We start from the raw sequence: 24,686 nt of genomic DNA, 5'->3' as shown, positions 1-24,686 counted from the left end.
TTCTGGGCCTTAGAGACAGTTTTATCTGTTTGAACTGCAGATGTTGAGTAGTCATACCACACTATTGGTGCCTACGTATGTCATCTTTCAAGCTGACCACAGAAGCATCAGATTCCCTGCTGTTCACACCCAGACTATGCAACAAGAACGCCCTCCTGTTCACACCCACACTGTGCAACAAGAACGCTCTCCTGTTCCCACCCACACTATGACAAGAACGCCCTCCTATTCACACCCAGACTGTGCAACAAGAACACCCTCCTGTTCACACCCAGACTGTGCAACAAGAATGCCCTCCTGTTCAGATCCATACTGTGGAACAAGAACACACTCCTGTTCACATCCAGACTATGCAACAAGAACGCCCTGCTGTTCACATCCGTACTATGGAACAAGAGCTCCCTCCTGTTCACACCCAGACTGTGCAACAAGAAAACCCTACTGTTAACACCCAGACTATGCAACAAGAACGGCCTCTTTGTTGTAACCTTTTCCAACAATACTACTATAGAATTAGTAGCTCTTACCAAACTACTAGGAGTTGTTATAGATAAAAATGTAAAAATTGATCTCCACATAAATTAGACAAAAAACATCATCAAAAGGTCGGCACTGTCTGTAGGATAAAGCCCTACTTAATTGAGGTTGGAAGAAAATAAATAGCTACTGCATACCTACTCCCAGCCCTTGTATGAAACACTCCCGTCTTTATCAGCCCTCAGTCTACTCAGTCTTACCTAAGTGAGGAGATCAATAACAAAATAGCTAAATGTGCTGGCAGTATACCCAACAAGCCCCATCATTGCCTAGCCCTAAAACAACTCGACTCGACTAAACTCTTGACTGCCTTCTTTACTCCATCTACTAATCACAAACACTCTCATCTGCTATCATGATAAATGCCTAAATTCGTCCCAAACCCTCCACAGTATACACTAGATAGAACCCTATCTTCAGGTAAGAAGCATTTCCTTAATGTAACCAGATCCAACAACTCAGCAAATGAGTCTCGTTTCCTGCTGTGTCTCAAAAATGTGGAATGCCATACCACATCCTGTAAGGCTAATCAATTATCTTAATACCTTCAAACAGCAACTAAAGCAACATCTTATGGACACTTGTTTCTGCTCTTGCTTAAGTCCTGGATAAAGTAATCAACTCATATAATGAGCTATAAATCTTTAACAGACTTTTTAATTACCATTTACTCCCCTTTACTCTTGTCTTTCCTGCCAATTAGAACCCTTACTCTTTCCTTCTCCCTTCTCAGACTACCATTGCCTGCACTTGAGCTTACTGTCCCTGTGCAACTGTCTCCTTATCAGTGCTGTTCACCAAGCTAACTTTTCATTAACCACCCCCTCCTCAACTGCTGAACTCCATAGAAGTGCTTTGACTCAGTCTTAAAACTTTAGATAATTCACATCTGTTGTATAACTGTATGTTAATTGTATTCAGTTGTAGTTCCTCTGATGTATTTCTGATTATTGCTCTGTGTTTATTGTTAACTGCTGGAACTTTTCTCCCCAGGCCTCCACTGAAAAGGGTCTCTGCGCAGTTGGACCATCCAATAAGTAAATAAATACATACATACATACATTTGAAGACATTCATGTGATATATCTGCTGTAATTTTCTCTTTTCAGTCTGTCTTTTTTGAAATTCGCTTTATTCATTTTCTTTACCACTTGAAAAGTTCCAAGGCGTTTTACTAGAAACATGTTTTCAATAGAGAGAACAAATAAACACTCTCTTTTCTGAGCTCCCCGAATCTGGCACTCTCACTATATACCCTGCGTTACATGTCTTAAGACATTTGCAAATATCCCTTACCTGCTGGCGTAACAATTCTTAAAGTTACCTACAAGTCGTATAGAGTGCTATCACACTTTTATGTTGGTTTCTCCTCTTCCTAAGGTTCCTTTGCTATGTCCATCAGGTCTATGGGATTTTCCCTGTATAGTGATACAGATTAGGTAAATCCTTTTAAAACTTGTGGCACATCTTTTATATTAAAAAGGAGTTAAGGAAGTAACTGAACCTAGTTCTTACTATCCTGCCGTGTGGCCTTTAGTCAGAGTTTTATTAAAGTGCTTCACCATTTTGAGGGCGGTATACTGAAGTTTTCAAATGTTTTAATTAAGTATACTGTCAAAGCTAGTGCATTACTCTGGACATAAGTAGGGTTCACTGGTCTGAGAGTATTTCTTTGGGGATCCCTATCTTGGAGAAAAATTTACATTAACTCTTTGGTTATTGACTTAGAATTTTCTTTTTCTGGGTATGCTACTTTAGGAAACTTAATGGTATATTAAAATGTACTGGTAGTCATTATCAGATTTTACCAATGGACCTACAAGTTCCATGGTTATCTGCTTGACTGGGGCTTCAGTAATACGTATCAGTGGGCTTCTTAACCCAGTATGTGGCGGAGTCTTCTGACTTTCTTGAGAAGCTACATAGAAATTCTCAATGCCTTTGTTTACACTATGCTGAAAAAGCCTTGCTAAAATTCTAATTTTGATTTTTGTCCATTTGCCCTTCTTTAAGTGTCCTTCCAAAATATGGGTTGTGTGCCAGTTGCATCACAAGTGTTTTAAGACATTTTAGATCTTGCAGTTGTAGAGGTTGTTTTCATTTGCCCTAATATGTGAATGTGATGGGGCTAGTCGTATCTGTTGCTGCTGCTTCTCTGGATGCATTTTCTTTAGATGTTCTTCATTCCACATTGCTGCAGTCCTAACTATTGGGTAGTCCGCTGTCCCAGTCGGCCCGAATACCAAAGTATATGGCTGACGTCGGTCAAGGCGCATTAGACTGACGTCAGTACGTCAGGGTACTAATGCGCATGACCGACGTCATATCCTCAGTCTTTTTTGCCGCATGGTCCGATGCAGAAGCAGTTTTGCGAGTGCAGGTTGGCGTTCTGAAAGTTTCTGAAGTCAGAGTTTCAGACCGAATCAAAGTTGGCTAGTACCCGTTGGGAATATTTTGGTTTTTCTTGCCTCAGTATTTAACCGGATGTCAGAAAAAGTGAATAACTGTATTTCTTGTGGGAAACAGATACCTCATAGGGATTACCATACTTTGTGTATACCTTGTTTAGGGCCTAAGCACGGCGTTGTTGGATGCCGCTCTTGTGCTAGATTTAACAAACGCACTATTAAGAGAAGGTTAGACTGTGCCAGGTTAGTTTTTGGGAAGCGTTGTAATTATAAAATCCCGTCGGATGCTCCGGCCGCTTCGCCAAAAGCGCAAGGACAAAGCAGCAAAGCCTAGAGTGGAAGAACCGACAGTCCCGGACGTCGGTTCTTTGGAAGACTCAATGGAGCCGGAGGTTCTGCCAGGAGTTTCTTTGGACTCTCAGGAGAGACTTTACTGTTACAGGATGTGTCCTCTCAGGAAGTAGGCCAGGCTGAAGGGGCTTCTCAGGTGGCTGTTCTTCCCTCTCTTCCTAAGGTGGTTAGAGCCTCCCCTTCTGTTTCCAAGGCCTCTTTGAGAGGCAGGCCAAGTTTAGCTTCAGTGGGGGTTTCTCCTACTGCTTCAGGGTCCTTGCCTAAGAAACATATGCTTAAAATGGCAGAGGATTTGATTACTATGATTAGAGGTTCTATGCCCCCTTCTGATAAGAGGCCTAGGGTGGAGCCTGAGTTTGAGAGTTTTGAGCAATGTTCGAGGCTTCTGAGTCTTGACTGAAGACTTGCAGGAGTATCCTCCTTATTCTGATTCTGATGTGGATGATTCTACTCCTTCAGCTTCTCCTCCTGAGGATTTTTCATTTTCAGAGACTCTGCATTCCATGAGGGAGCATTTTAAATGGGAAGGTCAAGATTTCTCTGATTCCAGGAAGAGGCTTAGGGAATTCTTGTTTTACCCCAGCATAGGCCTTTAGCTATACCTCCTGTTTTGAATGTGGTGGAAGATGTTTTGCAGAGGCTTCCCTGAATCCTGATTCTTTGCCTCCTGCCCCAGTTAAACCGGATAGGTACTATAGGGTGCCTGAAGCTCATAAGTATCTTTTAAGAGTCCTAGGGCAGACCCGAAACTGTCTCTCAGGGGCCTAAAGGTGTGAAGGCTTCTGTTGTTAAAAATCCTGTTCCTCCTGATAAAGAGGCAAGGGCTTTGGATAGATGGGGAAAGAAAGTGTATACTTCTTCCACTTTAGCCATGAGGGTGTTGAATTGTCAGTTTCACATGTTAAAATATCAGAATTATCTCCTTTCACAATTGAAATCTAAGGTGGATGCTCTGGCAGAAGGTATTGAGTGTAAAGAGTTGCAGGATTTAGTTCATGTGTCTGAACAGGTGGGTAAGCATTCCTTGCAGTGTGGTTTTGATGCTGTGCAGGCCTCCTCGAGGGTGGCTGCCACTGGTTCTGTTCTTCGTAGGCACGCATGGTTGAGGGATCAGAATTTAGCTGAGCATGTTAAAACAAGGATTCTGGATGCTCCTTTACAGTCTGATGTGTTGTTTGGTTCGCCTGTGGAAGCAGTTTTAAAGAAAATGGAGGACAAGGCTAAGTCTATGCAAACTGTTAAGGATTTTTGCAGGTGCAGCCTCCAAGTTTAGTAGAAATTGGCCTACTAAGGGATGGACATATCCTGCTTATGATTCCCAGTCTAGGGGTAGGTCTAGACGTGGTAGGGGCAGAGCTCAAGGTTCTTTTAGTCCTAGAAATGGGAGTTCACCTGCTCAGACTTCTGGTGAGGGCAGGGGTCAGTCCTTTCGTAAACAGACCCAATGACCTACCTTTTCAGCTGCCAGTACATTCTTGCCTGGCAGCACCTTTGGGACGAAGGCTGGCTCTTTTCAAAGAAAATTGGGATTTAATTACCCAAGACAGATGGGTTTTGGATATCATTCACCACGGTTACAGGTTTTATTTCCATACCTTGCCTCCTTTCAAAGGCATGCCAGACATTCCTCCTCTTCAAAGAAAAGAGGCTCACAAGCAAATTTCTCTGTTGCTCCAAATAGGGGCCATTCAGCCAGTTCCTGTGCCAGAAAGGGGCCTAGGATTTTATTCTCGCCTGTTCCTAGTACCGAAGAAGGGGAACACGTGGAGACCAATTTTGGATTTATCTATCCTCAACACTTATCTGGACATTCCCAAGTTCAAAATGTTGACGTTACAACAGCTTTTACCTCTGCTGGGCAAAGATCACTGGATGGTAACTTTAGATCTCAAGGAAGCTTACCTTCATGTGCCTATCAGACTAAGTTGCAGGAAGTATCTGAGCTGGGAATTCTCATTATCAGTTCTCTGCATTGCCCTTTATCTACTAGAGTATTCACAAAGGTTCTGGCTCAGTGATAGCTTACTTCAGGCTAAAAGGAATTCAAATCTATCCTTACTTGGACGACTGCCTGATTCTGGATCAAGAAAAGGAAGACCTTTTGCAGCATTTGGAATTTGTGATAGCAGTGCTAAGATGCCTAGGGTATTCTGTGAACGAAATAAAGTCCAGTCTAGTACCCTCTCAAGACATGTGCTTTCTGGGTGTGAGACTGAATACAGCAGCCCAGATGGCCTTTTTAACCCCGGACAAACAAAAGAATCTTTCCAGTTACTTCCATCAACTATCTCTTCAGTCCGGGCTGACTGCAAGGACAGTCCTTCAAGCCTTAGGGTTCATGGCATCTTGTATTCTGGTGCTTCCCAATGCCAAACTGCATATGAGGAAGCTGCAATGGTATCTCAAAAATGTATGGACACAGCACTGCCAGGATTTGGACACTGTCATTCAAATAATACCTTGCATTCAAAAGGAATTTTGTGGTGGGCTCAGGAATGTCACCTAAACAAGGGACTCTCTGTGACCCGGCCAGAGGCGAGTCAGATTCTAACGACAGATGCCTCAGACATTGCTTGGGGAGCTCATCTAAATGGAAAGTGGATACAAGACAAGTGGCCTGCCAGACTACAGCATCTACATATCAACATGAAAGAGATGTTAGCAGTCCAGTTTGCATTAATGGCTTTCAAGGAGTTACTTCTTCCAGGGCAGGTGTTGATTCTAACAGACAACACAACTGTCATGTGGTACATCAACAAACAAGGGGAACACATTCTTACCCTGTGCAGGCAAGCAATGATTTTATGGGAGACTGCGCTCAGCTTGCAACTAACTCTTCAGGCAAGGTTTCTGCGGGAGCACAGAACTCCTTAGCAGATGTGTTAAGCAGACAAATCATGGATCCCCACGAAACTGGATCTTCATGTATTTGAAAATTGACAGTGTCATGGGAACTCCAGACATAGATCTGTTCGCTTCTCCACTAAACCACCAGCTGCCAAAGTTTTGCACAAAGAGGTTTCATCACACAGCTTGGAAAGTGGATGCTCTTTCTTTCAGTTGGAAAAATCTTCATGTGTATGCCTTTCCACCTCTGCCTCTTCTCCCAAAGGTGCTCCTAAAGGTCAGACAAGACAAGCCAAGGATGATTTTAATAAGCTCCAGATTGGCCTCGGCAACACTGGTACCCATTACTGAGGAGTCTGATAAGGAAGCCTCCATGGCCTTTACCTTTGATTCCACACCTGTTGTCTCAGAGGGACGGTCACCTGCTCAATGTCAAGCTTCACTCTCTTCATCTAACAGCCTGGCATATTCTGTTTTGAAACACAGCAGGTCTCAACTTCCTCAACAAGTTTTAAATGTGATTATGGAAGCCAGAAGACCTAGTACAAGGAAAGTGTAATGAGAAAATGGAAGAGATTTTTATTTTGGAGTGCAGCAAACAATTTGGAGATTTCTGAGCCTAATTTGAGTGTGGCTCTTCAATATCTTACTGAGTTATTGGACAAAGGTTTGTCTTTCTCTTCCATTAAGATTCATGCTGCAGCAATTTCAGCTCACTATGATTGTGACCCACCATTGTTTTCGCATCCTTTGTTCAAGCAATTTCTTAGAGGGCAAAGAATATAAGACCCCCTGCTTGGGATCTCAATTTTGTGTTGGAGAAACTTACTCTACAACCTTTTGAGCCTCGGCTACTGCTGAATTGAAATACTTGTCATGGAAGACTGCTTTTTGTTGGCCATTACTTCTGCAAGAAGGGTTTCTGAATTGCAGGCCCTTATGGCGGTAGAGCCTTTTTGATTTTCATAAGGATAGGGTATCATTACTAATCCTTCCTTTATGCCTAAGGTGGTTTCTAGTGTGGCTTTAAACCAAACTATTCATTTGCCTACTTTTATGCAGATCCCCAAAATAAAGGGAAAAGATTTTGCACACTTTAGATGTGCACAGGCAGTGCGTTATTATTTAAGCAGGACTAAGGATTTTAGGCAGTCTCAGCAGTTGTTTGTTTCTTTTGCTTTGAGTTCTCAGGGCAAGCCTGTGTCAAAACAAACTATTTCTAAGTGGATTGGGTTTTGCATTGCATTTTGTTATTCCCATCATGGCAAGGAGATTCCAGCTGGGATTAGGCCTCATTCCACTAGGGCTACTGCCACTTCTACAGCATTTCTAAGGGGGGTGGCAACTAAGGATATTTTGGAGGCAGCTACTTGGAGTTCAGTGCATACTTTCTCTAAGCATTATCACCTTCCTCTCTTCTCTAAATCTAGGGCTGGTTTTGCCACAGCTATTTTGCAAGGCATGTTGTCAGCTCCTGCTTCCTTATGATTTGCCAGCCTCCCTTACCTCTGCTTTGGGATTCTACCCAATAGTTAGGACTGCAGCAATGTGGAATGAAGAACATAGTACAGTTTTGTACCTACCATAAATGTAGATGTTGATCCACATTGCTGCAGTCCAATTTACCTCCCTCCTTCCCTCTGTGTTTAGGGGTGGTTGTGTAGGTGAGGTTATACTCTGGTAATTTTGTATATATTGTATATATTTTTGGTGCAGGAATGTTTGGAGTTTTTGGTTTTGGCCTTGTCTTTTTAGGGTCTTCTGACATCTGGGGCAAGAAAAGACTGAAGATATGACGTCGTCATGCGATATAGTACCCCTGACGTCTGACGTCTATCTCGCCTCCTGACACCGACCAGCCCAGCCATTTGGTATTCGGGCCGACTGGGACAGCGGACTACCCAATAGTTAGGACTGCAGCAATGTGGATCCTCGAACATCTACATTTATGGTAGGTACAAAACTGTACTTTTTGATTAATTCCGTATCTTCCCACTGTGCTTTCATAAAATTATCATTGCCTAAACATGAGGCAGTTGCTACACTGCCTCAGAAAAATTAAGTGCTAATAGGCTAGCTAAGGATGAGGCTAAAACAGGTTGCGACGCAGGTATTTTTTTTCTTTTTGGGGGGGGGGGGACTATTAATTGCACAGATAACAGCTAATAGAATCAATGGAGTGTAGATATGAACTCAGTGTAAAACTGAAAATTTAGGTCACATAATGTATATCCTGCTTAGTTATATACAATCAGTTTATGTCTCCCAAGTCTCATATGCTTAGTTTTTGATGTATTTATCAAGATATTCTTTTGTGCCATAATGGTCAATTTAGTCAAGTTATTTTGCAGACATGCCTTATCTGTAACTCATGTAAACAGTTTACCTAATTTCAGGTCATCTGCATATAGACTGTAGAACACCTCAGATGAAAAAGTTAGGTCTGAAAGATACAATCTGGACAGATAAGGGCCTAGGGCAGAGCCCTGTGGAGCACCCTGACTGTAACCAAGGGTTTCACCTGTCCAGTTGTTGTATACTTGCCATGTCCTATTTAGAAGCCATGCAGCCATCCATCTTAGCAAGAGTACATCAGTGCCTAGTTGTACTAATTTATTGATCAGCGTTTTGTGTATGACCCTATCAAATGCTGAAGTTAAATCTATATAAATTACATCATAGCACAATTTTTCATTCATAGCTGCTGATATATTGTTATAGAACATCATGTCATAGGTGGTAATAGATCTGTATTCGACATATGCATGCTGATATATGGTTTCAAGACCCAGTTCTGACAATAACTTATCCAATATTACCTTCTCCATTATTTTTCCACAACATGAAAGTGGACTTAAGGTTCTATATGATTCTGGGTTTGTCCTACTCCCCTTTCCCTTAAAGACACGCTTAATAAGCGCATGTCTCCAATCTTGAGGAATCTGTCCATATTTATATAGCCTAATAAGTAATAGATATAATGGTATCTCCCTTTTTTAATTTCTCCAAATCTTTTGGGTTTCTAATACTGTGACAGGAATGGACCCTATTCCTAAGTCAAAGTACAGTTAAAGTTCATGAAATTAGTATTGTTTCACTCTTTGATGTCAGCCAGTAGTGCTCTTCGCAGAACCCACAGTAAGCCCAGTGATGACGACTCCTGCAATTCCTACGGAATTAACGTGTATTGGTAACACATCTAAATATGATTCTAGACTTTTTTTTTAGTAAGACACATTGCTGCTACTACTATTGGAACTTTCTGGGTATCTTTCGTACACATTGCTCTTCTTTCTGCCTGAAAATCCTGATATTTTATGACTTTGTGTCTCCCTCTATGCAGGACACTGTAGTCACTAGGTGTGGCAATTTCAATGATCAGTGCAACTTTTGTCTTCTTTTCCTGGATCACTATATCTGTTTTTCTAGCATCTATCTTTTGAACTGTTGGTAATGGATGATCCCATGTGATGCAGACTTCTTAATTTTCTATATTTTGTGGCTCATATTTCCAGTGTTTTTCATCCACTTCAATACAATAATGTTTGCACAATCCCCAGTGCAACAGTCTCACCACATTATTATGCGTTTCAGTATACAGTCTTTCTGCCATTAGTACGTCGCAACCAGCAACAAAGTGTGCAACTGTTTCCAATTCTGTTTTACAAAACCTACATTTGTCTGTTTCTCCCACATGTTCTGTGGACTTTGTACACCAGCGTGTATGTAGCCCATTATCCTGTGTCGCCGGTATTAACGTTTCATCTCTTGGTTTAAATTCACCTCTCCTTAACCATTTCTATGTTCGTTCCCAATCAACATGAGGTTCTTCCAGAAGTTTTCTATACTTGCAACTATATTTATGCATTTTCCACATTTCTTGCCTTCTCATCTAGTCCTTCACCTTATATTCTTTCTCTCGTTTTTTTTTGGCACATTCAGTTACTGCCTGATTTTTATCTACTTGTGGTTTGATTTCCATTCCTGATTGATGCCGATATGCTTCTGCTAGCCTAAGCAGGGAAGTCATCTTACATTTATTCTCCTCATGTTTCAAAACTTTCACTACGTTTGAGTCTTGTGAAGTCAGCAGATATGTGTGGGGTCCCACGATTGCAGATCTATACATGTTATCAGTTTCAAGGAGGGGCCCATCCCTCCTTCAGATCAGGGAATATATAATCTTGGTATGCACTGATTTTTTTTTATAAATCATTTGGTGAGCATGAAGCATCCTTCTTGTTTTCGTCTTTAATCTATCCAGCGCTTTTTGGAGCCAGTCAGTCACTCCAAAACTGTAAGTTAGGACAGGGTAATGGTACTGTAAGTTCTTGCTTAAGTGTTCTCAGGTCATTGTTACTAATTCCGTCTCCTTCCTGTGCTTTGTTTGGATCCAGTTTGTGTAGTTCTTTTTCAATATAATCTAATTTGATTCCAGTGTCTGGAGTTAACTGGATGTCACTTGGAGAACTTATCACCCCTTTTGTGGAGCCAGACTGTTTTGCATAAGATTTTGTAAATATATCTGTAATCTGTTGTGTCTGAGAATAAATTTTAGAGTCTGCACACAGTTTATCAATGTGTGTCTTTACTCCTTCCACATCTTATGTATCTATAAAAAAGGTTTCCTCTTATGCTCAATATCTTTATATAAATATTCTTCAAATTTTTCTTGATCTTGTCTCACACTATGCTTAATCTGTTTGTTCAGCTTGTTTATTTCAGTTTTCAAGGTTGTATTTTCCCTCTCTTCCATTTCTTATATTTTTGTCTCTCACCTTAATCAGATATCTTGTTCTTATGGAAATATATCCCCCTGATGTTGTATGCCTAGATCCTGATGTTAAACATTTTTTTGATTTTTTGCACTCAATTTCTCTTTCAAAACTTTCCACATTTCCATCTGCAGTTTTTCCACTGAACATCTCACTCCAGTTAGTTTTACACAGTGACTGTTTTGCTTCCATACAATCTGTAATTAACCTTGTTTGCATTGGCTTAGATTTCATTTTGGCAGAATTATCTAGTAATAAATTAACCTTTATAACCACATGATCACTGCCCATCAATGGTAGTAGAACTTGACTTGAAGTTACAGTAATTTCTTTGGGAACACAATGTCTAGAATGTTCCGTCCCCTGGTAGTTTTTTTTTACAATCTGAAGCAATTGTTCCTGAATATACGCTGTGAATAATTTCCTTACTAACGTTGTTGAATCAGTGTTATTCCAGTCTGTTTTTGGTAAATTCAAGTCCTCGGCTAATATTATTCTTCCCTCCTGTGTTTCATGCAAGAAATGTATGAATTCCTCTGCGGTCTATACACTCCAACAATTGTTATATTTTCCTGGGTTGTCTTTATTGTTACACTTACAGTCTAGTATTGGTATTATCATTGAACATGTAATAACCACAGGTCTCATAGCTGTCTTTAATCCCTATCATAACACCTCCAACTGATTTTTTGTTAGAATGTCTGTTACAGTAAAAACATTTATACTCCCAACAGAACTGGTTTCCAGTCATTGTTCTTTAACCATGTTTCACAAACAATAACAACATCAATCTTGTGGGAGTGTAGCAAATTTTCCAGTGAAAAAAACTTTATTATCAATGCTCCTAGCATTAACAACCATCAGAGATACATCAGATTTTGCTGTCTGTTAACTGTTAAATTTTCGACCTGGCAAAAATCCTGTGTAGTGTTTGTCAAATACTGCAAAATATCTGTTGCAAAAATTATCTTCCCTGATCTTGACAAATGCATGCCATCCTGTCTGAACACATGTGCCCAAAACTAGGCTTGGATGCTCTACATATTTCCATTTTTTAAAACAGGACATTTTTTCCATGTAGGTATTTACCTAGAAAATATTTTCATTCACAGTGACCTGACTCTCCTTTCTGTAGGTGATTTGTGAAAAATTCATCCTAACACCAGTACAAGAGGGCTGTGAGTTCCTACTAACAGTCAGAGAATCCCTGCAGGTGACATCAATTGTACCAACATGAATAAAACAGATCCATCCTTACATTAAGGCATTCCAAGGCGGCTTGTCTCACATCTTCTCTTCTTGCTGCTGGCAGGCATAATACTATTCTATGTTCATTATCATCTCTGCTAATATAAGTGTCAGTTCCTCTAATAATTGAGTCTCCAGTTACAAGAATATCTTTGCTGGCCAGCTCTGAAGAATCTTCAGCTTCTAATACAGTAATACCTGCAAAGGAATGATCTTCATCACTATTAATCTTATTAATCCCACTCTTTTCATTGTGTATTAAATTCTCATCCAGCTGGTATTGTAAATCCACAACTTGAGCCATGTAGTTAGTATCTGTGTTTCTGTTCTTTTTTCTTAATAGTAATGTTCTTCGATCATTCCATGTTCAATTTAGATTCCTTTATTTTCACCAGCCCCTTCCCTCTTTTTTCTACCTTCTCTGTTGGAAAAATTATGCCATTTTCTGTAGACTGAAGGTTTTCTGATATAAAATATCTTTCCTGTTACACGTGTAGCCTGTGTGTTACATAACAAAGCAGTGCCCTTTTTACTAAGTATTCTCTTTACTTTACAATCATTAGTCATTTTTTTCTTCCTTGTTATTTGTTGTGAACTTCTTCCTTCCTTCCTTTTTTGTAACCTTCTATACAAACTGGATCCTCAGATTTATGAATACTTGCATCCAGGATTCTAAAGTTGTCAGGGGCATCATTTTGTTTCATAGTGGTTGAATGATCTTTGAAGAAAATAGATGCAACATTTCCTAAATGTGTTCTATGCCTAACATTATTTAGTTCTTCAGTTCCAGTCATTAATATATGAAGCAAGCCATGTCAATTGCACAAGTGCAATCATCATTAAGTCTAGATTTACTTCCAACAGTGGTAAGCAAATCATCAATCAGTATGAGTGCTCTATATCTTAATAGATCTCTGAGAGGATGATCTGCACCAGGAAGGTTTTCCACAAAGGAAGTAATATGCTTTTTAGTTTATCCCACTACAGGTGATAGGAGTTCACATTTAACCATGTCTGAGAAGAGCTGGGATAAAGAAAAGGTCATTCTTAACTCCTTTGGTGACTATACTTGCCTCAGTGTTGCAGGTTTGTTCCCTTAGAAAGTTTTCACAATACTATCATACAGGTTCTTACAAATGGTTTCCTCCATATCTTGCTGAAGGATTTAATATGTAATATCTGTATGCCAGTTCATTAAAGCCCATTTTGGTCAGACCACCAAGCTCTGTCTGGTATAATCAACAAGCAAGCTGCTTGTTTGACTTGCTTGCTGTTCCCTGCCTGACTTTTGCCGATGTCTATCTGCATTTGATTTTGAATTGAAGTTTTTCATTTAAGGCTTTGTTACTTGTATTTTTTATCTTTTTCTTATATTGCATTTGTTTTGCTTTAAGTTTTTGTTCTTTTGGAGTTTTAAGAGGTCTTGGCTTGAGTCAGATTGAAAAGTTAGAAAATAATTTGTTGTCAGACAGTGAATAACATCCAGCTAATTAGTGGGAGGAGCTGATAAGTAGCTTTCATCATTTAGCTAGCAATATTTGGAGGCATCTTTATTTATTTGTGGCTTTTCAGTTGTCTGCCCCTACTGTAAATATGATTTTAGACACTCCTCCCAATCCGATCTCATCAGCTAATTCTACTGAGTAAGGAGAGATCAGTTGGGAAAGGCCACTTCCTTAGTCTATTAAACTTGAATTATTTTATGTTTCTTCCCTTCCCACTTACTTAAAAATGCACTTTATTTAGCTGTTTTTACTGTACTTGTGCTTCATCCTACTTTATTTTGTTTTTTTGCAGTTTGTTTTTAAACTGTTCAGTTGGATTATTGTGCTGCATTTATTACTACTTGTTAGTAGCCTGGTTACATTGTAACTTATTCTAAGCCTCTTAGTTTTGATTTAAGCACTTGGGTTGCAAACTAATTATCCTAGATAAGGAAGGTTTGTGGTCTACACTTTTCTGGCAGGAGAGGTAGTTTACATCTTTCTAAGTTGGGAATTGCTGGTTGAAGGCTTATTGTGGCCATTATTCTAAGGGTCCTTGTTCTGATTTAAGCACTTGGGCTCCAGACCAGTTATTTTACATTAGAAAGGTTTGTGGTCTAAACTCTTGTGGCAAGAGAGGATGGCTTTCACACTTCTGAGCTAGGAATTGCTGCTGAAGGCTTTTTGAGGCTGTTAGTGTTTTTGTTCTGGTTTAAGCACTTGAGTTCCAAACCGGTTATTTTATATTAGGAAGGTCTGTGGTGTACACTGTTGTAGCAGGAGAGGGTAGCCTCCACTCTTCTGAGCTGGGAATTGCTGGTGAAGACTTATCATGCCTGTTATTCTAACTGTCTTTGCTCTAGTCTGTGGTCTATACTCTTGTGGCATTGCTCTCTAGACAGATTTTTTTTTTTTTTTTTTTTTTTTTACTACTACAGCATCTAGTTTGCTCATAGCTGTGTTTTGCTCATCAAGTTCCTTGTTTTATTGACTTGTTCAGTATTTAAATTTCCCTCACTCCTCCCTAGTAGGTCAGTGGCCATAGTTATGCACTTCCCGACTCTTTTTCTGAGGCATTGTAGGAATTGCCTCATGTACACTGACAACCCCCTTATTCTTAATAAATCAGAGACCATATGTGAATGGTAAAATACACTTTAACACTGGAGGAAAAACTCTCTCATACAATCAACTTATCCTGTGGAGGTTGTCAGTGACACTTGCACCATGCCTACTGCTCAGGGTGAAGACCCTATACATAAAGCTACTTATGATGAGACACTTAGAGGTAACCTTCCTAAAACACTAAGACCTCCTGCACAGTGCATTCAAAGAAAAAGGATCCTCAGCCAGCACATAAACACTCCATTAAAACACTACCCACAGCTACACATAGTTACACTGCCTCCATTGCCTCCACTGCTAAGTCCTTAAGGCAGACCAGCACACAGCTAAATTTCCTGCAAATTTGATGATGCTATAGTGAGGCACACCAATGTCCCCCCCACCAGACTGTGTAAGGAGAGAATCACGGTTAGCTGCCTTTCCGGGGCTAGGATCCATCAAGTCACACAGGCACTCAGGTCATTGAACCACAGTTTCCAGTAGTCCATGTGGGTGTTAATGACCTGAGACATACTTCCGTTGACTGTATGAAGTGAGACATGATCAGGCTCACTGATTATGTGCCTCAGGCAAGTATTAGTCTAGCACTGATCCGCATACTACCTTCTGCAAGGATGATGCCACATTACCAACAGAAAATGATTGCTTATAACAATTGGCTTAGCTTCTGTCATTCCAGGGGGCTACAGTATTTGACAACCTGGAAGGACATGGTTGACAAACCACACTGCTTATCCAGGGATGGTCTGCACTTATCCACTCGGATATTGACAAAGACCTTTTCAATCCCCGTAGTGCCTTTTTTAGGTAATGCCAAACTGATAAACCTACCAACTTAACTGAACCTATGAAGGAATATCTGAAGGTGGTGCTGCTCGATGATAGAAGTCTTAACAAGAAACATCAATCCCTGCAAGCGTTCCTCTCCCTAGTGTAGACATCTTTGTAGTAACAGAGACATGGTATAAGTCACAGAGTATCCCAGCAATGCAAGGTTATAATGCCTTTCACACCTTTAGACCAGCTACTGTACAGGAGGGAACTAAATGTTGAGGTGTGTCCGTCTATATTGAGACTAATCTCACATTCAGACTATAAAGTGTATGACCCACTGGAACTCATACATCTACAACTCACCATAAACAGGGTGGCATACCATATCCTTACAAAATATAGGTCCCCCCTCTATGTCACAGGAAACCCATACTACCTCTTCAGCGTACTAGAGTCCCTCACTATTTAACGTAGTACGATATTCATGGGAGATCTCAACTATCCCTCTATAGACTGGGAGTCCTACACTACTTCTAATGCACAAGCCAAGTGATTCCTAAACTTTAATACCAACATTTGGTCCATTATTCTACCAGGGGTACAAACATCCTTGACCTTGTACTCACAAACATGACGGTCCAGTGTTTGTCACCCAGTGTAATATCTTTGCTCATCAGATCTGACCATAAGGCAGTGTTAATTGAAATAAAAATTAAATCTGGGGATCCAGCAAAACCAAAAACCTTTAGGAACTATTCCAAGGCTAACTTCTCTCTACTAAGCAAAACCTTGGCTAAATTCCAGGCACCCCCAAACACAGTAAACACCATAGAATACACTGAGCTATTTACAAAATCTCTGTACAGTCATATTGATAGCTGTATAGACTGAGCTGGGCCCACTCGTGTTAAGAATACAACAAACTCAAATGACAAGCTACTCTGGTGGAATCGCACTGTCAATTGGTTATACAACAAAAGAAAAAAATCTTGGCCAAGGGTAGGAGAAACAAAGCCATACATACTAAAAGCCCCCTGACCCATCTAAACAGGCAGCTAAGAGGGTTAGTTAATTAATACTTCAAAGGCTACATTTGAAGAAAATAGCTTCTAAGGTAAAGATAGCCACAAAGCATTCTACAGCTAACCTCAGAGGAAATGCACAGCGATGTGCAGAACGTATTGTAAATGTCATCACCTGCACTGAACTGGAGGCCATTGCCAACCTTTTGGCTGACAGGTTTAGCTTAAATCCCCCCCCCCCAGTAGTCCAACAGAAGTACCAAATAACACAGTCCACCCAACCATTACTAGAGAACAGGTCATTAATGCACTTTCCAAGGCCAAAAGCACTGGATCGATGGTCCCCTAATAACATCCCGATGTTTAATAAGTAGCATGAAACATAACCTCTCTGGTCCAGTTGAATAATTTTTCAGCTGGAGCCTTGTATCATCATGGACATGATAGGTGACATAGGTAACTTGCAAAAGATGGACCCAGCACAGTTTGGCTTTGTTAAAGGAAGGTCATGTGTTTTAAATCTGGTGGATTTTTTGAGAGGGCCACCAAAGCATTGCATCAAGGTAAGATTGTGCACATAGATTACCTTGACCTGCCCAAGGCTTTTGATACAATACCCCACTTGGGCATTATGGACAAGCTCACTAATTTGGGTATAAACCCTTTTTTTCACCTGCTAGATAGTTAATTGGTTCACTAATAAGGACCCAGGAGGTCAAAATAAGTTAGGCCACCTCCAGCAAGATGCCAGTCACTAGTCCCCCAGGACTCGGTATTGGGACTTCTCTTATTTGGCATATATTTCTCTGAAATGGAAGCAAATGCTGAAGGTCTATGGCTGACTAAGTTTGCAGAGGATTGCAAGCTGTGGGTTATTGTTAACTTCTCTGCAGACACTAGCATTCTTCAAGAACATCTGTCCCTGACTAATAAATGCTGCCAAAGCAATGATCTTAAACTCAGTACTAAGAAAAACATAATTGTACCCTTTTGGAAATCAACCATCCTGGCCGATTACCATGGTGATAGTACACCCCTAAGAGTTGACTCAGTGGTCAGGGATCTGAGTGTGCACTTAGACAGTAACCTTACCTTTGACCACTACATGGCCACAGTGGTGAGAAAATCCTTTTATGTTGCGCAACTTATAAGTAAGGACATGGCATCTAGGTCCAAAGAGGTGATTATCCAACTGTACTCTGCCCTTATCAGACCAATCATAGAGTACAGTGCTCTCTCTGGTATGTACCTGACCAAGCATATGTAGCAACTAGAGTGACCTCAAAGGTTCCTTACAAAAAGAATACAAGGCATAACAAACCTGCTTTCTGCAGAGTGCCTTAAATCCCTTTCCCTCTACTCAGTCTCCTATAGATTGCTGAGGGGTGATCTATGCCTGGCGTACAAGTCATCCACAAATCTCACATTTATGAATCTCCTACATATTCGTAAGTCAAAAAGTACCAGAAGTACAAGTTCAAGGACCTGAATTTTATCTGCGATTTAAACAGAACATGCTGGAGAGAGAGAGAGAGGTGTGTCCAAGAGTCTACCCCTCCTATGGAACAGGCTTCCCATCCATGTGAAGTTGAGTTTATCTATTACCCATTTTAAGCATAACGTAGACAATTGGATGGGGAATAGGAAATTTTCACTGGACACCCATTACACTTATGGACAGAGGTAGCTTATAAATGCCTGGCCCTCAATGTCCTATTTGGATGCAAGACATCATTATTTTGGGAAAACGTGCTAAGCTTAGAAAGGCCACTTGGGTCTATGAATCTGTGGTGTTAGTGTATTTATGTTCATCAGTTCTCAAGTACACCATTCACCCCCTCCTCCTTTATCCATGGGTTGCAATCTACACCAAAAATACCCATTTTTTGATTTCATGTTGCGCACTCAGCTTTGCCATCCTTTGGGCATTACAGTTTTATTGAGTAGGTACAACGCTTGATGGTTGTGGGCTGTAATAAAGTAAGTTGGTTTTCTTTTTAATGTCTACTGCAGCACAATGGGAAATGTTTTTACAGACTTACTAAGTCATCTACAGAAAGGCATGCAAAAGTTTCAGTTTTCTGAGAAATATTTTAAATGCATTTCATGAACTAGAGAGAGCCTTGTGCATCAAGCCTTTGTCTGCTGAGCCCAGAATACTTCTGAGGGCTCAGAATTTAAACTATTCCACTCAAACTGTTATCTGCAAGTTACTAGTATATCAGGAAGGATTATGGTGTCAGTGTTGTCAGTGACTGTACTACTTTACTGCAGAGGTGAAGAACTACTGCTGGGAATGAGCTAAGTGGTTGTCATTTTGTCTGTCGTAGGTAATTCCTATGCTGCCTCGACTCCTGTGTGAAGAGCTGTGTAGCCTTAATCCCATGGTGGACAGGTTAACATTCTCAGTCATTTGGAAGCTGACACCTCAAGGACAGGTAAATATTTCCAAAAACATTTTCATCTTATTCTTCATAAGCTGACATTTCCCTGTATATTTCAGTATTTTAGGGAGTGCTTCATATTTCCTAGTGCTGGTGTGTTCTACCTTTAATGTAGGTCTTTGTTGACATGTTTGTTGTGTGCAGAGTTTACTGCAGATGTAATACATTAGTTGAATTGAGATTTAGAAGTGCAAGTGACATTAGACCAAGACACACTCCCTAATTAGAAACAAATATTGAGTGAGTACTGTTCTGCCAAGAAAAGGCAAAAATAGTGTGGTATCATCCAGGATTTCTATAGACCAAAAGGATATATAGAAGGCATTCTCTCAAGTGTCCACTGAGATAACCATTTGAATGTTGGGACTTGTAGTGCCAAATCCAATAATGTTGAAACTGAGTAGAAGTTAAAATCCAGACTTAAATATAACAAGTCCAAGACTGTCATTTCTCAGAATACTCCCTTTTCTCCTAGGTATGGTATTCTCAGAGTTGGTCTATATAAGTTTAGGGGTTATGGGATTTAATGAAGAAGAGTGATGTTTGATATGTGCTACTGTTATTTTTATATTTTCACTCATCTTTTGCATTTTGGCAGTCAGCATTATGAGTGATGATAGGTTCATAGGTTGGTACTAGGCTATCGGCCCTAGGGCCTATACAAGCCTAGCCATAACAATTCCCTGGTTATTTCTTCCCACAATATTTACTTCCCTGGACCCCTGTCTAGCAGGGTGACTGACGTGATCCCTGGGGTAAATTTCCTATCTCCCATCCAGTCATCAAAGTTCCTTTTGAAGAGGACCAAGGAGGCTCTCTGCTTGACATGTATGGGCAGTCTGTTCCAGAGTATGGGGAGTCTCTGGGTCAGGAACCTGTCCCTCCGGCATGTTTGTTAATTGTGATGACAAGGTTTAGGTCCCTGGAGTGTGCGGCTCTGATGGATTGGGATTTCTTTAAGTGTAGCATGTCCAACAGCTCTGGGTTTGACATGGCCTTGTATGTTAAGCAGAGATTGCCTCTGAATAGATGGTATGTGACAGAGTATAGCTATTTTTTTTTTGTCGGTCAGCATAGGGCATCTGCTTTAGGCCTGTGATTCTTTTAGTGAGGTGTTTCTGCGGCCTTTCCAGTTGTTGCAGATGTCTTGTGAGGTGCATACCAAATGGGGTGCTGTACTTTACGATGGGTCTAATGAAGGATGAGTACAGTGGGACAATGACCTCCTTTTTTCTGGATGAAAAGCCCTTAGTAATGAGGTGTGTCACATAGAAGGATTTCTCGTCTGTTGTGGCAGTGTGGTTATCGAAGGTGAGACCACTGTCCACCTGTGGTCCTAAGTCTCTTATCACACTTTCGGTGTTCAGTGTACTGCCACCTATGTGGTAATTCATGGGTACATGGTTTTTCCCAAAGGGGATAACTATACACTTCTTGGCACTGAGCTTAAGCCCATGGCTCTGGCATCAAGCATCTGTTTCTGTAAGGCCCTTTTGTAGAATATCCACATCATTTGGGGATTCAATAATGGCTCCCAGTTTGCAGTCATCTGCAAACTTTGTTTGCCAGAGTCCCTCATTGTTAGCCTGTACTTCAGAGAAGTCGATGCTAAACAAGAGCTGTCCCAGGACTGAATCCTGAGGTACTCCACTTGTCACTTGTCTGGAGCTGGATTTGGAGTCGGACATTTTTACAGAGTGGGTTCTGTCAATAAGCCAGTTAGCAACCCATCGAGTGATGTAGGGGTTTATGCCCAGCTTAGTAAGTTTATCTATGATTCCAGAGTGGGGGATGGTGTTGAAGGCCTTGGCGAGGTCCAGATAGGCTGTGTGGACTCCCTTACCCTCGTCCATGGCCCTGGAGACTGATTCGAAGAAGTCAGTTAGGTTCAGGAGACACGATCTGACCTTCACAAACTCAAACTGGGTGGGGTCCAGTGTTTGAAGGTTGCCATGGTCTTTGTTTATAAGTTCCATGATAATACGTTCCATGGCCTTGCAGATCAGGCTCATCAGACTGATGGGACAGTAGTTCCCAGGATCCAAGGTGGATCCCCCCTTGTGGAATGGGATAACTGTAGCTGTGCGCCACTCAGTGGGTAAGAAGCCTGAGGTGAGGCTATGATTAAACATGGCACTTAGGTGAGGTGGCAGTTCATTTTGTAGTTCATGTAGTACACAGTCCGGGATGTCGTCTGGTCCCATGGCTCCTGTATTCTTAGCTCTGGAGAGTGTGTTTTTTTTACCTGTGTGGCTGTGATTACCAGAATTTGGCAATCTTTCTGTATTGAGATGGGCCCTTCTGGGGGTGAGAGGGGGGTGAAGTTGGCACTGAATCAGTCTGCCAGGATATTGGCAATGTCCTTGGGATCAGTATATTTAATGCCGTTCTGTTGTAGCTCAGAGCAGATCTGAGCATTGCCATTTAGATTCTTGACATACCTATAGAATAGATATATAGATATTTCAACAGGAAGCCATCTGCTGTTCAAGGTTTGGAACGGGGGTTGTGTATTAGAAGTTTTGGGGCCCAGTAAGTGTTGGGATTTTTGAAATATTTATTACTGATGTCAGGTAATGTTTAATCTGATGTTGTCAGTCTTCACGTAATCCTTGACTGTGGGCTTGGTTCCAAGCCTTGGAACCAACTCGGCCAGTATTCCAGCTTGCACCTTCCAAAAACTCTCGAGCTAGGCTGTACCCATAATGCTCCTCACCAAAATACCTCAGACCATTTGCCACTTTATAGTGCCAAACGCATTCAACCAACCTCTCGAGCCTTGGCCTTTATTTAACTTTAAGTTAGTTTTTTTATGTTTCTTTCTATGCTCTTTATCTACCCACTCCTCTAGTTCCCTTTAGATGTGTGCGTGGGTGATCCTTTTTTCTATCTTCTATTAGGTTCCCTAAGGTGCCATTGTTGGTAGTCACCCTTAACCTTCACATAATCTCTTTTAGCATTGTTGGTAATTCCCCTTCCTTCTCTACTCAAAAAAAAATCTTTCTTTCTTTTGTTTATTTCTCACTGTGTGTGTGTGTGTGTGTGTGTGTGTGTGTGTGTGTGTGTGTGCGTGTGTGCGTGTGTGTGCATACGTACGTGTGTGTGTGTGTGTGTGTGTGTGTGTGTGTGTGTGTGTGTGTGTGTGTGTGTGTGTGTGTCTGTGTGTGTGTCAGGATGCCTTAGCTTTCACAATGGCCAACAAATCCTCTAGTCACCTCCAGTTTTAAGAGATGCCAAAAGTGTGAGAGAAAAATGCCAAATTCAGATGGACACACCTTCTGTGTTTATTGTCTTGGTGCTATCCTCCTTCAAGAAGATTGCGCAATCTGTCACGACTTTTCCACTAGAACCCTGCTCTAAACTCATTCTCAAAGGACTTCTTAAATTTATTTATTTTTACATTTGTGTACCAGGGAGGTCCGACTGGATATCATCTTCGGATACCTCTCTGGAGCATCCCACCGAAGAGGTACCTTTGAAGAAAAAGTGCAAGAGGAAACATTCAGACTCCCCTGAAGAGTCCTTCACAGAGGATACTGATTTTGATGAAGGGGAAGGTTCCCCCAGGTCACCCCCTGATGATGTTTCCTTTGGGGACATCCTAGAAATCCTGAAATAGAGGGGTAGTTGAACTACCCTCCATCCTTCCTCAGAGGAATTGATAGACCCTAGAAGCTTTTTGCGCCCAACTCTCTACCTCTTGGATCTCTCCACCTGCTGATGATCATATAAAACTGATCACTCATTAGGCACAGAGAATTCCTGACTTTCGAGCCAAGCCCCAAAAGACCTGACTAGATTCTCTCTGACCCTAAAGATGAGCAACACTGGACCCAAGGGTATTCCTGTAGAAGTCGTGGTGGTAGCAGCAGCCACTAAAAAGGAACTTGGGGAAGAAAGTCCTACTATCCACCCTCCTAACAAGGAGACTATGGATAGATTTGGGAAGTGCATATACGCTTCATCGACCATCACTCTCAGGTCCTTGAATTACATGGCACATTTCACCAGGTATCAGAGAGATCTGATTACAGACCTTTCAGATACTCTTACAGGAGCATTAGATGAGGGGTTCAAGATAAGGTTACCTCTCAGCCTGCCACCCTAGAATCGATTTCCAATTCATCCATGAGGCTAATTGCTCATGCAGCTGAAGGGATGACATGTGCAGCAGGTTCAGGCATATAGCCATCAGGAGACAAACCTGGATGCACTTATGTGACTTTGCAGAACCATTTAAGTCTTCTTTCATCAACGCTCCATTTGACAACTCATCCCTATTTGACCCCCAAGGTAAAAGACACTCTAGCCAGATGGGAAGACCCTTTCTGCCATGGGCGTATGCTTCTCCTCTCCTCAACGGCCCTACTCTAGCAACTAGAGAAATGGGAGGCTATGGTTCAAACAGACCCAAGGACCTCTCCAGGACTCATGTGGCAGTGCCATCCCCTGGGGTAGGGGGTAGTAATAATGGAAGATGCCGTCCAAGAGGAAGAAATGGCCTGCAGAACCAGAGGTCCAGAGATTCTTTCTCTGGTAACTCCTACCAGTGCTCCTGAACGGAGGCCCAATTGCCGCCTTCTGGAAGCAATTGGGAGACGATTATCCCTGCACCAATCTGGCTGGCTAGAAATGATGATAGGCAAATGGGTGCAGGTGATCATTTATAAAGGTTAAATCATTTCCCTTTCAGCAAGACCAAAAAGACTCCCAGATGTTCTACCCAGTCACAGGGAGGCAGTAGTCTTAGAAATTCAGAAACTGCACAACAAAAAGAGTCATCCAAGCAGTCCCACCAGGCCAGAGAGGATCCGGAATTTACTCAAGGTTATTTTTAGTGCCCAAAAAAACAGGAGACTAGAGACCCAGTTTGGATCTCAGCCAGTTGAAGAAATCAGTTCAGCAAACCAAATTCTGGATTGTCTCGGTACAGTCGATACTTCCTTTCTTGGAAAAAGACAACTGGATGAGCTCTATAGATCTTCAGGATGTGTATTACCTCATAAAAATGGAAAACACTCCAGAAGATTCCTGTGTTTCCGGCTGGGAGCCTGTCACTCTCACTTCAGGGCACTGCCCTTTGGTCTCATCACAGCCCCTAGGGTGTTTACCAAATGCATGGTAGTGGTAGCAGCACATCTCAGACTGCTAGGATTCCGGGTATTTCTGTATCTCGACGTCTGCTCCTTACAACCCCCACCAGGTGTCAGCTCATAAAGGGGCACAAGATTACACTCTTCATCATTGTGCCACCTTCGGAATCACTACAAACTAAAAACAAATCCCTTCTGGAATCATCACAACAGCTGGAATTCATTGGAGCTAAGATAGACACAGTCACCGGATTTGCATCACTTCCTCTCGAAAGGCTTCAAAGGATCAGATCACAAGTAAATCAGATAATTCAAAACAAGAGAGTAGCAGCAAGACTCATCCTACAGACTCTGGGGTCGATAGCAGCCTGTGTCACTCGATTTCCCTTGGCCAGATATCACATTCGAATTCTTCAATGGCTTCTGGCCTCCCAGTGGTCCTTGTTAAATTAACCTATGTCCCATCTAATTTTGATCACCAGTCGTTGCAAAGAAGACCTGAGTTGGTGGCAGCATTCCAACAAAATCTTGTTGGGCCGTTCTTTTGTCCCTCCTCAGCCCCAAGCTATTGTGACCAT

The 24,686-nt window shown here is 41.4% G+C and overlaps 1 protein-coding gene across 2 annotated transcripts in view; it reads left to right on the top strand.

The window, feature by feature from the left end:
- The window catches only part of DIS3L2 (DIS3 like 3'-5' exoribonuclease 2), a 4,570,298-nt gene that overhangs the window by 2,732,740 nt on the left and 1,812,872 nt on the right, over window positions 1–24,686 (top strand). For both annotated transcript variants that reach the window (XM_044070680.1, XM_044070679.1), the window contains one exon: window positions 18,902–19,009. In XM_044070680.1, the coding sequence (XP_043926615.1) occupies window positions 18,902–19,009 (108 nt within the window). The remainder of the gene's footprint in view (window positions 1–18,901; window positions 19,010–24,686) is intronic.

This window comes from Protopterus annectens, chromosome 4.part1 (genome assembly GCF_019279795.1).
Source record: "Protopterus annectens isolate FY-2018-M chromosome 4.part1, PAN1.0, whole genome shotgun sequence".
Classification (NCBI taxonomy): Eukaryota; Metazoa; Chordata; order Ceratodontiformes; family Protopteridae; genus Protopterus; species Protopterus annectens.
The sequence above is the reverse complement of the archived record's forward strand: the minus strand, read 5'-3'. Positions and strand labels throughout refer to the sequence as shown.